Source organism: Nycticebus coucang, chromosome 14, assembly GCF_027406575.1.
Source record: "Nycticebus coucang isolate mNycCou1 chromosome 14, mNycCou1.pri, whole genome shotgun sequence".
NCBI classification, from domain to species: Eukaryota; Metazoa; Chordata; class Mammalia; order Primates; family Lorisidae; genus Nycticebus; species Nycticebus coucang.
In genome coordinates this window covers 67,623,875-67,640,722 of record NC_069793.1, presented here as the reverse complement: position 1 = coordinate 67,640,722, position 16,848 = coordinate 67,623,875, and the positions used below count along the sequence as shown (strand labels likewise).

At 38.5% G+C, this 16,848-nt stretch overlaps 1 protein-coding gene across 3 annotated transcripts in view; it reads right to left on the bottom strand.

Annotated features, from left to right (window-relative positions):
• POLD3 (DNA polymerase delta 3, accessory subunit) overlaps positions 1 to 16,848 on the bottom strand; it is a 70,329-nt gene that overhangs the window by 47,306 nt on the left and 6,175 nt on the right. For all 3 annotated transcript variants that reach the window (XM_053561055.1, XM_053561056.1, XM_053561057.1), the window contains exon 3: positions 4,569 to 4,671. In XM_053561055.1, the coding sequence (XP_053417030.1) occupies positions 4,569 to 4,671 (103 nt within the window). The remainder of the gene's footprint in view (positions 1 to 4,568; positions 4,672 to 16,848) is intronic.

Here is a 16,848-nt window from a genome sequence, read left to right as displayed (position 1 = left end):
TAGCCCTGAAACACAGACAACGTGTTTTGTGTGGAATAGGCACCCTCATACGTTATTGGTGGGAATGAGAAATGGAGAATTATTTGGCAATACACAACAAAAGTACATGTACATTTACTCTTTAACCAAGCAATCCAGCTTCAGGAATATAACCCTAAAACACACTAGCAAAAATATTCAAAACACATATATACTAAGCTATTCATGACAGCACTACTTTAATAGCCAAAGATTATAAATAATCCAAATAACTTTCAAAAAGAAACTGCTGAATAAGCTAAGGCATATCTGTCAATGTAGTATTATCATTACTATTATTATTACAATAATAAAGTAGTATTATTACTACTACTGCAATGTATTATTATTATTCTTATAATAAGCAATTTCTATAATTGCTATGGAGTGATGTTCAGGACCCACTGTGAAACAAAAAAGCACAAGTGAAAACTTTCATACTAAGTTATATGAAAGTAAGTATGGTATGTAAACTTTTATATAAAAAAGTAGGTAATACGAATATATATTTGCTTTATATATACAATATTTATATAATAAATATATTATACAATATATAAATATATAGTAACAAAAACAATGAAAGAAAAAGGCAAAACCAAGACCTGTAAGATAAAGGATGGAACCTTTATTGAAAGCAAAAACAAAATGGAATTTAACTAGATATTGAATCCGTGACTTTACCACAGTGTGGAATCAAGTGATTCTGAAACACAGGATGACTGTGCAACCTTAGTAAGATGTATCCTACAGACAAAGAAATCTTAAAATATTTTCAGTAATCAAATTGTTAGTAATAATATTGGTTTTGCTTTTCTAGACCTCATATATTTGGCTAAAGCAAAACATATTTCTATTAATGTTAGGAACCACTAAAATTTACAACATAAGTGAAAGGAGCAATATAAAAAAATCAAAGAAGTTGAAGTGTAATCATAAATTTGAACAGGAATATTAGTATGTTTTCATAATGTGTTTTCTCTTAAAAAAATAAGCATACCTAAAAATGTCATTTTCATTGGTTTATTCTAGGAAAGAAAAAAATGTCATGCTCTGCAAAATTGCACACTAAAAATTACAGAGCTCATTATAAAAATTATAGAGCATTAGGAAGTAACCACTCAAAACCCATGCAGTTTGTTTTTAAGAGCCCCCAAACACCAACTTGTACCTCAGGAGAAAATTTGGACAGCCCCGACAGTTCAGTGTGGCTAACTGCTGCCTTAGCATTTATGAAAATGCATAAAAACAATGGAGTAGCAATGCCAGCTGGTGCTATAAGAATGGAGACCAGAGTGGAGCCCTGATTCAATGCATTTCTGTTAACATAGACTAAGGACACAAGACTAAGTTTAGCACCCAAAAACCCAGAGTCTAGCAGGGGCCAAGTTCCCTGACCACTTTAGTAGTTAGGGAAAATATGGCTAGTTGATCAGAGAAAATTCTTTATAGGGAAGTTTCCAGCTAAAAATACAGAAGGATTATTAATCATCATTTTGTAATCTCTAGTGAATTAATGATTTAGGCAGTGATATAGCTAAAATCATTAGATGAAATAATGGGGAACTCACAAAAGATAAATCATCACACAAAGAGAATCAACCAAACATTACCTTGAAATTTCAAATAATTCTCTGAAAGAATCTCTGGGATGAGATTTGAAGGATGCTTTAACTTTCTGTTTATTGTTAAACATTTTTCATAATCACAATCATTGGAAAAATAAAATTTATATACATATACATACATATACATATACGTATTTTTTCCCTTGAAATAAAGTCTGTTGTCCAGGCATCATCATACAGCACTCACAGAAACCTCAAATTCCTGGGCTCAAGTGATTCTCATGCCTCAGCTTCCCAAGTAGCTGGGACTACAGGTGCCAGCCACCACATCCAGCTGATTTTTCAATTTTTTTGTAGAGACAGGGTCTCACTCTTGCTCAGGCTCTCAACATTGGGCCTCAAGCCTCCAAGAGTGCTAGTGTTACAGCTATGAGCTACCTCACAGGCCAAAATTAACATTTTTTATTAAAACCCACACAAAGCCTATAACATTTTTTTTCTTTCTACAAACACAACTTTAAAAAGAAATTAGAAGAACTGAATAACCAACCTGCTATTATGCTTAAAAATTTGCCTTTCCCTAAGAGGACTGCCTTTAAGGAGGTAAACAACCACATTTGGTCAGTTAATTCTAAAGTGTTCCAAAGAGCTTCCCAGTTGAGGGTATTAGGAGAGGAAGTACAGGGTTCCAAAATCCTCCCAGCCACTTCAACCATAGCAAATTGACTCTTAATTTATTTTATATAAGGAATTCTGATTATGATTGTTCCAAAAAGCATTCTACTGCTTTAAAAAAGCTGGGCAGAATTTAAATGCCCTCTTATAGCCAGGCATTGTGGCAGGCACCTGTAGTCCCAATTACTTGGGAGGCTAAGGCAAGAGAATCCCTTAAGCCCAAGAGTTTGAGGTTGCTGTGAGCTATGACGCCACAGCACTCTATAGAGGGCGACATAATGAGACTCTGTCTCAAAAAAAAAAGTCCTCTTAAATTTAAAAATGCAACCTATGACTTAGACATTTTTAACTTATTATAAGTTACACATTGCTTTGAAAATGGTCTCAGAAAAAGGCACCGAGGAACACAATCTGAATGCATTTTCAGTTTCATTCAAGAATCTCCTGGACTTTGAAGACTATGAAAACAATCTAAGGACTCCAAATTATGAGCTCTTGTTATAATGCAGCAGTTAAGGAGTGAAAAATCTATATTATTTTAAAACATAAATTCTTCACTTTGGATCCTACCCTGGAAGATCTATGAGATCTCAAAATTTTATGAAAGTTAACATATGCATTTTTCTTTCACTCTCAAAGGGATCAGTGACCAAACAAACAAACAAAAATCTGTTTTAAGGAACACAGCGATTCCCAGATAAAGACTTTACTACAACAAGATTGAAGGTGTTGGCATAACTAAAGAAAGAGATGGAAGATGTTCGTTAACCTTGGCAATAGAAAAAATGACATCCAGCTATAAGCTTTAACAGTAATATCTATTCAAGAGCCATACAGGAGGAGAATTCTGAAGGTGGGTTTATCTGAGAGAAAGTGAATCAAGTCTACTGCACTTCTGTATTTCAGAGATATAGTGACATCTGACTCCACACCTCAAACATCTTGATTATCATTTGGCTCATCAAATAGCTTGACAACAAGGAAAGAGTATGAGGGCTGGAGAATATAAGGATCTGATCTCCTTAGCAGTTACGTGTCTACTTGTAAACTACTAAATTGACATTCCAGGTAGAGTACAGTGGCATCATCGTAGCTCACTGCAGCCTCCAACTCCTGGGCTCAACATAATCCTCCTGCCTTAGGCTCCTGAGTACCTGAAACTATAGGCACATTCACCCATGCCTCACAAACTTTTCTACTTTCAGTAGAGATGGGGTCTCCCTCTTGCTTAGGCTGGTCTGGAACTCCTGAGTTCAAGCAATCCTCCCACCTCAGCATCCCAGAATGCTAGGATTACAGGCCTGAGGTACCACACCTGGTCATATTCTAGTTTAAAATTTTACATGCTTGGGATCTATCACTTAAAAAAAAAAATCCAGTCAATATTTTGACAAATCAGGGCTTTGAACCTAAGATTACGAGGGAAAGTCAAAAGAAAGGAAAACATATGTTAGTGGATCTGAGAAGGGGCCCTGATCTTTGGACCAAGTCCCATGGGGCTTGTGGTGGTAAAAGCAAAAGAACCTTCAGAAAGGAGGTTTGAAGGAAGTAAGAACAGAGGAGGGATGGCTTACTTTTGGAAGGTAGCCAGAGAAGGAGAATTATTAAAGTTCCCAGGGCTCAGTCTAGCTCAGGAAAAAGAAGGGAGATATCTCAGCAGAACGTTCAGTGCCTACCATGACATAGGAGCAGTCAGTCATCCCTGGACTCCTCAGAGGGACATGGAAGTAGCTAAGAGAAAGCTTATGGTCAAGATAATGAAAACATAGCAGTGACCTGTGTTGATAGATGGTCAGATACTAGATAGGATTATAAAACGAAGATGCAGAATAAAGATGTTCCCAGCCCATGTACCACATTAGCTTAGTCCCTGCCAACAATTCCTACCCTTCAGCCACTTAGGCATCAGCTTGCCAAAATGAATGCTCAAAATTAAAATAAAGTTCAATTCAAAATAATAAAATTGTATTTTGTGAACAATTATGTTTTTGAACAGGCTGAAGATTAACCACTACTGTCCCCAAGGAACCTTCAAGAGGAAACAAGAGGTAAAGGGAATAAAGGAAGCAGTCTCCTAACACCTTGTTGCCTAGGAAAACTGCTATAATGACAGTCTATGCATCATAGCCAACATATTATCCAAACTTCTCAGTTTTAGTCTAAAAATCCAAAATAATCATCAATTTCAAATACCTTTTAAAACTTCTGTAATACTGAATTTTGTTTTTGTCTCTCTTCTTTATTATATTATAATGCTGTTGATAGCACAAACCCATTTAAGCACATTATAGGATTCTGAGAACTTACGGAATGTCCATTCTGAATGAGACTGCCAGATACCAAATAGGTGACGTGCAGTTGGGCTCCTGAATTTTCCTTTCGCTTCCTTTCAACATAATCATACAACATCCTGGTCCAAAGAAAAGAAGGCATAACAAGTAAATCATCAGTAGAGTTTTTACCTCATCAACTCTTAATTCATGACTTAAAAGTTAAGACATATGAAATCTGATAGTCCATCAAATTTTCTAAACAGCAGCATATTTGCTTAGTCTACGCAGAGTTAAAAAAGGGTGGACTACGGGTGGAACATGGGCATTAGAGTCAAGTTGTATTGTGCTGGCACAGTCAGTAATTGAAATAAAAATAAATCTAATAAATGGACAAGAGAGACTGAATCTGCATTAAAACAATGATATATGATGGATAGAAGGTGAATCAAGAAGTTTAGCTGGGTGTGGTGGCTTATACCTACAATTCCAGCAACTCAGGAGGCTGAGGTGGGAAAATCACTTTAGCCCTGGAGTTTAAGATCAGACAGGGCAATATAGCAAGACCCAATCTCTAAAAAAAATTGAAAGGAGAAAAGAAAACAAGCCAGGCCTCGTGGGTGCCTGTAGTCCCAGCTACTTGGGAGGATGAAGCAGGAGGACTACTAGAATCCAGGAGTTCGAAGTTCTGTGAGCTAGGCTTACACCGTGGCACTGTAGCCTGGTTAGCAAGCAGAATATTATTCTTAGTAAAGCATCACAAGAATGGAGAAGCATGAATCCTATGTACTCAATTTTGATATGAGGACAATTAATGACAATTATGGTTATGGGGGGGGAACAGAAAGAGGGAAGGAGGGAGGTGGGTGGGGCCTTGGTGTGTGTCACACTTTATGGGGGCAAGACATGATTGCAAGAGGGACTTTACCTAACAATTGCAATGAGTGTAACCTGGCTTATTGTACCCTCAATGAATCCCCAACAATAAAAAAAAAAAAAAAAAAAAAAAAAAAAACTTTGTCTCAATAAATAAATAAATAAAAAATATTTGGTTTAGCAACAAAAAGAGGTGTGATTTCTGTCTCTTATTTTAAGAAACATTTACTGAGTTTATATCATAGTTCTGCCAAGGACAGCCAGGAACTCAAAAATCCTTGGAGAAACTCAACCTATACTGCTGATCATTCTTTTCTTGAAGTGTTCCTCTCATGGCTTCCATGAATCCATGCCCCACTCGGTGTTCTGCTACTCTTCCACAGAAGAGTAGCCTCTGCTTCATTTCTCGCACAGACCTCTCTGCCTCCTCCCTTTCCACAACTGCTGGTTTTCAGTCTTCAGCTATCTTTTCACTCTGTGTATTAGAATGTCCAACTATCTTGTCTGCCGAGGTCTGAGGGGTTTCCTGGGATGTGAGGCTTACAGTGCCCAAACTGACCATCCTGGGCAAACCAGGATGGTTGGTCACCTTACTACTATTCTCCTCAGTCTATTTCATTCACTCTCATGGCTTCATCTATCCCTGACATCATCATCTTCTGCTCAAACTATCCAAGGCAGAAATCTAGGCGTGTTTATCCTTCACTTCTCCCTATCCAATGAGTTGCCAAGTCTTGTCAGCTTTCTCTTCCAAGGAATTCTTTTTTTCCTTTTTTTTCCCTCTTTTAACTCAGGGTCTTGCTCTGATGCCCAGGCTGGAGTGAAGTGGCTTGATCATAGTTCATCGCAACCTTGAATTCCTGGGCTCAAGTGATCCTCCTGCCTCAGCCTCCCAAGTAGCTAGGACTATAGGCACAAACCAGTGTGTCTGGCTAATTTTCTAATTTTTTGTAGAGATGAGGTCTTGCTTTTGCTCACTCTTGCTCAGGCTGGTGTCCAACTCACGGTCTCAGCAATCCTTCCACTCTGGCTTCCCAAAGTGCTAGGATTACAGGTGTGAGCCACTACACCTGATATCTTCCAAGGAATTCTTGACTCCATGCCCTCCAAATCTCTTGACTAGATTATTTCAATTCCAAGTGTCAATTCCTCATCTACCTTCTTTATCCATGATGCTGCCACAGTGAAATTTAAAAAATGCAAATAAAGTTATTCAGCCAACAAAACTTTATTAAAGTGGCTACTTTATGTTCTATACCTTGGGGATAGAGCAGTGAAAAAAGCAGTAGAAGTTCCTATCTTTTTAGAGCTTACATTCTAGAAAAAAGAGACAAATAAATAATATATAATTTCAGATGGCAGAAGGTCTATGGAAAAAATAAAGGAAGGTAAAGAGCACGAAAAGTCTTGTTATTTTATATAAGGGATTAGGGAAGGCCTCATTAGCAGGGCCCTGCATAAAGTGAGGGAACCACAAATGTGGATATCTTGGGGAAGAAAATTCTAAGCAAAGAGAACAGCAAATGTGATTCTGAGGCAAGAATGTTAGGAAAGTCCAAGGAATCAAAAGGAGGCCAGTATGCTGTAATAAAATAAGGAGAATAGTAGAAAGGAGACAGAACACAGAGACAGACAGTGGCTTTGTAGCTTCCTTAAGGAAGCAATCAGAAAGGGCAGAAGTAACATGATCTCACCTTTTAGAAGGATCTGTAAGTGCTGTGTGGAAAGGATACTGTAGGGGGCACAGAGAGAAGCAAGGAAACCAGTTAGGTTACCACAATAATCTAGCCTAGAGATGGTGCTGGTTCAGGCTAAAGTGAGTGTGTTTTAAAGGGAGAATCAATAGGACTTGATACACCATCTGAGGTGTGAGGGAAAGAAGAGTTATGGATGATTGGACTTAGCAACACAAAGAATGAAGCTGTTGTTCACCGGAGGGGAAAGCAGAAGCAGGTGTTTGGGGGAGGAATCAGGAGTTAGGTTTTGGGGCATGTTAAATTTGTGGTGCCTATAGTCACTGTTGATATTGCACATATAGTTCGCTATTCTTTTCTGGAGTATTATTCCTTGTTCCAAAGTTTTCAGGAGCACTTGATCCCCTAAGGATCAACCTCAAATCCTTAGCAACAACATGCAAGACCCTTCTTGTTCTGGGTTCTGTACCTCTGAGATTCCTCTCACGCTCACCATTTTCACTTTATGAAACATTCTACAATTCCCCTTGTTACTTTTTTTTTTTTTTTTTTTGGTTTTTGGCCGGGGCTAGGTTTGAACCCGCCACCTCAGGCATATGGGACCGACAACCCACTCCTTGAGCCACAGGCACCGCCCCCTTGTTCCTTTTTATATGTCCCTCCTTCTGCCTGGAATGCTCTCTCCTTAGGCTTCACCCACCTAATTCCTCATTAAAACAGCTGCTCGGTTATCACCTCCTATGTGAAGCCTTCCTAACACTACCAGACCAGCAGGGTACTACTACCTTCTAAACTCTAACAAAACCTATCCCATATCTATTATTATAGCACCTATCGCACTGTATTCTAACTACTTAGTTTATCTTCCATCCCCATTAGACAATAAGCTCCTTGAGGACAAAAATGTGCCCCATTCAGCATTTCTGTTGTTTCCTCTGACTTACTCTCTAGTGTTTCCTCCACTGCAACAATATGTTAGGATAGATAAGGTAACACAGATCCATTAACACTTTGGATTATTTATGCTAGTTTGGACCACAGAAGACACAATAGGCAGGTACCATGCCCAACATGCTCTTGACATTGCTGGCTAAATGCAGTGACTTTTATCTACAACTCGTGGTCTTGCCTGTATCATCACAGTCATTACCCTCTATACATTTGTCTCCCTATATCAACCCGTTCTCTCTTATATTAACAAAAAATTCAAAGCAAACTATTTTTTTTCTGAGACGTGGTCTTGCCATGTTGCTGAGGCTGGTCTCAAACTCCTTGCCTCAAGTGATCTTCCCACCTTAACCTCCCTAAGTGCTGGGATTACAGGTGTAAGCCAATGTACCTGGCCTGAAATTACCTTGTTTTAATCAATGAGGGGAAGGACCTTGTCTGTTAGGTTTACTGTTCTATGACAAAGCCTAAAATAATGCTAAAAATATAGGACAAACTAGGATAGAGAGAAATGGAAAAAAAAAAAGCTAAAAATATAAAAAAAACTGAAAAAATTCTTTTTGAATGAACTCAAGCAAATCAGTAACAAGCATGGCCTCAGGGCCAAAGGTGTAAATGCTTCTATTCTACTAATAGGTAAAAAAAAAAAAAAAAAAAGTGCAAGAGAATCTCTAAGTCTGTTTTCTCATTTGTTAAAAAACAGTTCATAATACCCATCACAATATTATGGATTTATTATACATTATGTGAGAGAAAGATTTGTGAGATACCATAGTGTTTAGCCAGATGTGGTTGCTCATGTTTGTAATTCTAACATGCTGACAGGCTCACTCCTCACATGAGCCCAGGAGTTCAAGACCAGTCTGGGAAATAGTAACACCCCATCTCTAAAAAATACATTTTTAAAAACATTATCCAAATGGCTCAGTGCCCATAGCACAGTGGTTATGGCGCCAGCCACATACACCAAACCAAGGGTGGCGGGTTCGAACCCAACCTGGGCCAGCAAAACAACTGCAATCAAAAAATAGCTGGGCTTGTGGTGGGTGACGGTAGTCCCAGCTACTTGGGAGGCTGAGGCAAGAGAATGGCTTAAGCCCAAGAGTTTGAGGTTGCTGTGAGCTGTAATGCCATGGCACTCTACCGAGGGCGACACAGTGAGACTCCATCTCAAAAGCAAAAACAATTATCAGAAATACGAAAATCTGAAGGAAATAGACCAATACCTGGAAGCATGCCACATTCCTAGACTTAGCCAGAATGAAGTGGAAATGTTGAACAGGCCTATATCAAGTTCTGAAATAGCATCAACTATAAAAAAATCTCCCTAAAAAGAAAAGCCCGGGACCAGATGGCTTCACATCAGAATTCTACCAAACTTCTAAAGAGGAACTAGCACCTATATTACTCAACCTTTTCCAAAATACATAAGAAAAAGGACTACTACCCGGCCAAAAAAAAAGAATAAATAAAATAAAGGAAAATAAATAAAAAAGAAAAGAAATTAAAAAAAAAAAAAAAAGACTACTACCCAACACATTCTATGAAGCAAACATCACCTTGATTCCCAAACCAGGAAAAGACCCAACAAGAAAAGAAAATTATAAACCAATATCACTAATGAATATTGATGCAAAAATATTGAACGAGATCCTATAGCAAACAGAATCCAGCAACACATCAAACAAATTACACACCATGACCAAGTGGGTTTTATCCCAGGATCTCAAGGCTGGTTCAATATACAGAAATCTATAAATATAATTCATCGCATAAACAAATTAAAAAACAAAGACCATATGATTTTCTCAATTGATGCAGAAAAAGCTTTTGATAATATCCAGCATTCTTTCATGATCAGAACACTTAAGAAAATTGGTATAGAAGGGACATTTCTTTCTTCTTTTTTTTTTTGTTTTTTTTTTTTTTGTCGAGACAGAGTCTCACTTTATCACCCTCGGTAGAGTGCCATGGCATCATATCATACAGCTCACAGCAACCTCCAATTCCTGGGCCTAGGTGATTCTCTTCCCTCAGCCTTCTGAGTAACTGAGACTACAGGTGCTGGCCACAACGCCTGGCTATTATTTTGTTGTTGCAGTTTGGCCGGGGCCGGGTTTGAACCCGCTGCCCTCGGTATATGGGGCTGGCACCCTACCCACTGAGCCACAGGCACTGCCCTAGAAGGGACATTTCTTAAATTGATAGAGGCCATCTACAGCAAACTCACAGCCAATATCGTATTGAATGGAGTTAAATTGAAATCATTTCTACTTAGATCAGGAACCAGGCAAGGTTGCTTGTCTCCACTGCTCTTTAACATTGTGATGGAAGTCTTAGCCATGGCAATTAGGGAAGAAAAGACGATTAAGGGTATCCATATAGGGTCAGAAGAGATCAAACTTTCACTCTTCGCAGATGATATGATTGTACATCTGGAAAACACCAAGGATTCTACTACAAAACTCTTAGAAGTGATCAAGGAATCACTTCTTGATCAAGGATCAGCATCTCAGGTTACAAAATCAACACTCATAAATCTATAGCCTTTATATATACCAACAATAGTCAAGCTGAAAAAACAGTCAAGGATTCTATTCCATTCACAGTAGTGCCAAAGAAGATGAAATATTTGGGAGTTTACCTAACAAGGGACGTGAAAGATCTCTATAAAGAGAATTATGAAACTCTAAGAAAAGAAATAACTGAAGATGTTAACAAATGGAAAAACATACCATGCTCATGGCTGGGAAGAATCAACACGTTAAAATATCCATACTCCCCAAAGCAATATACAATTTTAATGCAATCCCTATTAAAGCTCCACTGTCGTACTTTAAAGATCTCAAAAAAATAATACTTCATTTTATCTGGAATCAGAAAAAACCTCGAATAGCCAAGACATTACTCAGAAATAAAAACAAAGCAGGAGGAATCACACTACCAGACCTCAGACTATACTATAAATCGATAGTGATCAAAACAGCATGGTACTGGCACAAAAACAGAGAGGTAGATATATGGAACAGAATAGATAACCAAGATCAAATAACCAACCGTTATTTGATCTTTGACAAGCCAAATAAAAACATTCAGTGGGGAAAAGATTTCCTATTTAACAAATGGTGTTGGCTGAACTGGCTGGCGACCTGTAGAAGACTGAAACTGGACCCGCATCTTTCACCATTGACTAAGACAGACTCTCACTGGATTAAAGATTTAAACTTAAGATATGAAACTATAAAAATATTAGAAGAAAGTATAGGGAAAACACTTGAAGAAATCAGCCTGGGCAAATATTTTATGAAGAGGACCCCCCCCCCCGTCCCCCGGCAATTGAAACAACACCGGAAATCCATTACTGGGACCTGATCAAACTAAAAAGCTTCCGCACAGCCAAGAACACAGTAAGTAAAGCAAGCAGACAGCCCTCAGAATGGGAGGTTTTTGCAGGTTATGTCTCCAATAAAGGTTTAATAACCAGGGGCGGCACCTGTGGCTCAAAGGGGTAGGGCGCGGGCCACATATGCTGGAGATGGCAGGTTCAAACCCAGCCCCGGCCAAAAACTGCAAAAAAAAAAAAAAAAAGGTTTAATAACCAGAATCCACAGAGAACTCAAACGTATTAGCAAGAAAAGAACAAGTGATCCCATCTCAGGCTGGGCAAGGGACTTGAAGAGAAACTTCTCTGAAGACAGGTGCACAGCCTACAGACATATGAAAAAAATGCTCATCAGAGAAACGCAAATCAAAACTACTTTGAGATGTCATCTAACTCCAGTAAGATTAGGCCACATCACAAAATCCCAAAACCAGAGATGCTGGCGTGGATTGTGAGTCCACATCTACACTACTGGTGGGAGTGCAAACTAATACGTTCCTTTTGGAAAGATGTCTGGAGAACACTTAGGGATCTAAAAATAGACCTGCCATTCGATCTTACAATTCCTCTACTAGGTATATATCCAAAAGACCAAAAATCACATTATAACAAAGATATTTGTACCAGAATGTTTACTGCAGCCCAATTCATAATTGCTAAGTCACGGAAGAAGCCCAAGTGCCCATAAACCCACGAATGGATTAATAAATTGTGGTATATGTACACCATGGAATATTATGCAGCCTTAAAGAAAGATGGAGACTTTACCTCTTTCATGTTTACATGGATAGAGCTGGAAAATATTCTTCTTAGCAAAGTATCTCAAGAATGGAAGAAAAAGTATCCAATGTACTCAGCCCTATATGAAACCAATTTATAGCTTTCAAGCTATAACCCAATTATAGCCCAAGAAGAAGGGGAAAGAGGAAAGGCAGGAGAGGGGAGGGGGAAGGATGGGTGGAGGGAGGGTAATTGGTGGGACGACATCTACGGTGCATCATACAAGGGTACATGTGAAATTTTCTAAGTGTAGAATATAAATGTCTTAACACAATAACTAAGAAAATGTCATGGCTCGATGCCTGTGGCTCAAGCTGCTAAGGCGCCAGCCACATACACCTGAGCTGGCGTGTTCGAATCCAGCCTGGGCCTGCTAAACAACAATGATAGCTGTAACCAAAAAATAGCTGGGTGCCTACAGTCCCAGCTACTTGGGAGGCGGAGGCAGGAGAATCACCTGAGCCCAGGAGTTGGAGGTTGCTGTGAGCTGTGATGCCACGGCACTCTACCCAGGGCTACAGCTTGAGGCTGTCTCAAAAAAATAAATAAATAAATAAAAATAAAAGAAAATGTCATGAAGGCTATATTAACCAGTTTGATGAAAATATTTCAAATTGTATATAAAAACAGCACATTGTACCCCATGATTGCATTAATGTACACAGCTATGATTTAATAAAAACAAAAACAAAAACATTAGCTGACCATGGTGGCGTCTGCCTACAGTCCCAGCCTCTTGGGAGGCTGAGGCAGGAGGATCACTTATGCCTATGAATTTAAGGTTGCAGAGAGCTATGATGAAGCTACTGCACTCTAGCCCAGGAATACAGCCAGACCCTGTATCAAAAAACAAAATACACACACAACCAAAATCAACGAAACCCCCCACACCATGCTTAGTGTTCATTCAGTATTTACTAATACTCATTATGCTCTAGGTACTGAAGATACAGTAGCATATTATATTTTTCAAAGATGGCTGGGACACAATCTTCTATTCTATAATGTTCTACATTTTCCTATTTATGGATCCTCCCATTGAGAGTCCATCCCCATCCCTTAAACCTGGGAGGGCTACTGACTCACCTCTTGATTTTTGATGCTAGTAAGAAAAGGCAATTGGCTTCTATGCTGTGCTGGAGCACAAGCTTTTAGAGGCCTGAGCTGCTGCATAAGAAGCTGACTATCTGGAGATACTATAGAATGAGGAAGCCGAGGCCATATAGCTAGATCACATTTAAGTACTCTGGCCAAGTGCCCCAGCTAAAGTTCCAGCTGATGGCCAGCATCCACTGCCAGAAATGTGTATAAAGATGCCTACTAATAATGATGTTCCAGTCACTGAGATGTCCCTGGTGAGATGGCAGACATCCTGCAACAAACACAAGCCATTCCCATTGGGCCCTATTCAGATTCCAGACCAAAAGAATCTGTAGGTGTAATAAAACGATTGTTTCTAGCATTACATGGAATGATTGTTACACAGCAATAGTAATTAGAACAGTGATGAACTTGACAAGTTTCCTGCTTTCATGGAGATTATATTCTACTGAGAGAAAATGTCATGACAGTAGTAAGAATTATAAAATGCTGGGATAACTGTATACCAACATGCAAAAGAATGAAGTTGGACATTTTCCTTATACCATAGTCAAAAATTAACTCCAAATGATTCCTAAAAGACATAGTCAACATTTATACATTTTAAGTGCTTCATTTAAAAATCAGCTTGAACACTTAATCTGAAAGCTTCAGGGTATTCTTATTGAGAGGACTAAAGTATTTTTAATATTAACAACCACATGATTTGTAGAAAACTTAAAAATAGTGATAATTAGGAATGATTAAAAAAAAAAAACCTCCAAATGGATCACAGAATTAAAATGTAAGAGCCAAAACTACAAAACTCTTAAGAAAAAACACAGGAATAAATCCTTCATAAGCTTGGATTAGGCAAAGCCTTTATAGATACTACATCAAAAGCATAAGTGATACACCAAAAAGAAAACAAGGAGAGGATATGGACAAAAGGAACTACTTATATATTGTTGATGGGAATGTAAATTAATAAATCCATATGTAAATAGTAGGAAGCTTCCTCAAAATATTAAAAATAGAACTACCATAAAACCCAGCGATCCCACTATTGGGTATATATCTGAAGGAGATAAATTCAGGATTTCAAAGAGACATATGCACTCCCACATTTACTGTAGCACTATTTACAATAGCAAAGATGTAGAATCAACCTAAGTGTCCGCCACAGATGAATAAGTAATGAAAATGTAGTATGTATGTACAATGGACTACTAGTCAGCCAAAATAAAATGAAATCCTGACATTTGGAAAAACATGGATAAACTAGGGGGAGCTTATGTTAAGTGAAGTAAGCCAGGCACAGAAAGAGAAATATCACATGATCTCAATTATATGTGGAGTCTAAAAAAGTTAATTTCATAGAAGTAGAGAACAAAGTGGAGGCTATAAGCAGGTAGGAAGGATATAGAAGGGAGGTGGGACTGGAGTGAAGAGATGTTGGTCAAAGAATATATAATTATAGTTAGACAGGAGGAATAAATTCAACAGATCTATTATACAGCATGGTGACTATAGTTAATGATACAATATATATATGAAAAATCCTAAGATAGTGGATGTTAAGCGTTCTCACCATGGGCTCAGCTTCCACAGCTCAGTGGTTAGGGTGCTGGCCACTTACACTGAGGCAGGTGGGTTCGAACCCGGCCTAGGCCAGCTAAACAACAATGAACAACTGCAACAAAAAATAGCTGGGTGTTGTGGTGGGCGCCTGTAGTCCCAGCTTCTTGGGAGGTTGAAGCAAGAGAATCTCTTAAACCCAAGAGTTTGAGGTTGCTGTGAGCTATTTTGTCACAGCACTCTACTGAGGGTAACATAGTGAGACTCTGTCTCAAAAAAAAAAAAGGGGGGTTCTCACCACAAAAATAGCTAGAGGTAATTAATTAGTTAGATTTTAACTACTTTACAAAGTATGTACTTCAAAATACGATATTGTTATACAATACATACAATTTATCTGTCAACTAAAAAATACTTTCTAAAATAAAAATTTAAATTAAAAAAGAAAAAATACACTGGATTTCATCAAGCTTCAAAGGATGACATCAAGAAAGTACAAAGACAACCAACCCACAGAATGGGAGAAAATATTTCTATGCAGAATACATAAAGAACAACAGTAAAAAGTCCCAATGGAAAAAAAAAATGGGAAAAAGTTTTAAGCAGGTATTTCTCCAAAGAAGACACACCTGTATAATAGTCAATAAGCATATAAAAAGATGTTCAGGGCCCATTGCAGTGGCTCATGCCTGTAATCCTGGCGCCCTGGGAGGCCAAGGAAGGTAAATTGCCTGAGCTCAGGAGTTGAGACCAGCCTGAACAAGAGTGAGAACCCATCTCTACTAAAAAAAAAAAAAAATATCTGGAGGGCACCTTAGTCTCAGCTACTTAGGAGGCTAAGGCAAGAGGATTGCTCAAGCCCAAGAGTTTGAGCTTATTGTGAGCTATGATGCCATGGCACTCTACCCAGGGTGAAAGAGTGACTCTTGTCTCACAAAACAAAAACAAAAACGAAGACGTTCAACACCTTTAGTCATTACAGAAATGCAAATCTAAACTATATGAGATATGTCACATCCACTAGGATGGCTAAAATAAAAAACATAATGAAAAGTGCTGATAATAATATACAGAAATTGGAATCTCATACATTGCTGGGATTGTTATAGTATAGCCATTTTGAAAAAGTTTATCAGTTCTTCAAAATATTAAATATAGAATTACCATATGACCTAGCAAGTCCAATAGTGTATATACCCAGGAGAGCTGAAAATGTGTGTTCATACAAACACTTGTATACAAATGTTCACAACAGGACCATTCATAACAGTCAAAATGTAGTAACACGGCAGGTGTTGCTGCCGTGATCCCTGGGCACCCTGCCTGCCCCAGTTCTGGAGGAGCACCACACCAGAAGCCACATCCGTCAAGATCTGTGCCACTTCCTGCACCTGTGTGCACCTCGACCGCACACTGACACCTGGGTACTGCACAAATGGAATGCCTATCTGACTCCCTTCTCCCCAGGAGCCACTCACTGCTTCAACCCGGCCTTCTTCCTATGCTGCCTGTGTGAGCCACTGCTTGTTTACCCTAACTTGGACAAGGTGGTGGGCTGCTAATGGTTATCGTCATCATAAGCAACTGAATATTTCATATCAAAAGAAATTTAATTGGCACCCCCTCAGTATTATGAATTAAGAAGACTTGAACACTTTGTCTCTCTGTCTGACTTGCACAAATTTTGTTTGAATCGTGCATGAGAAGGGCTGGAAAGATGTTTGTCAATCATAGTATTGACTGCTGATGGGATGCTCCTTTTAACGGGTGATAAACTGTACTTAGAAGAATCAGACTTTTTAGAAAATTTTTGTCTACTGAAAAAAAAAAGACTGAAGAAAAGATGAAGGCAAGAAATTTCACCGAATAGTGATGTACAATTCCCATCTTTATAATATCCATGTGGCTATTCAAAGCATAAATACATTTATCCTAAGAACTACATAATAAGAGCCATTTTTAGGGTGCTGCTTTTGTAA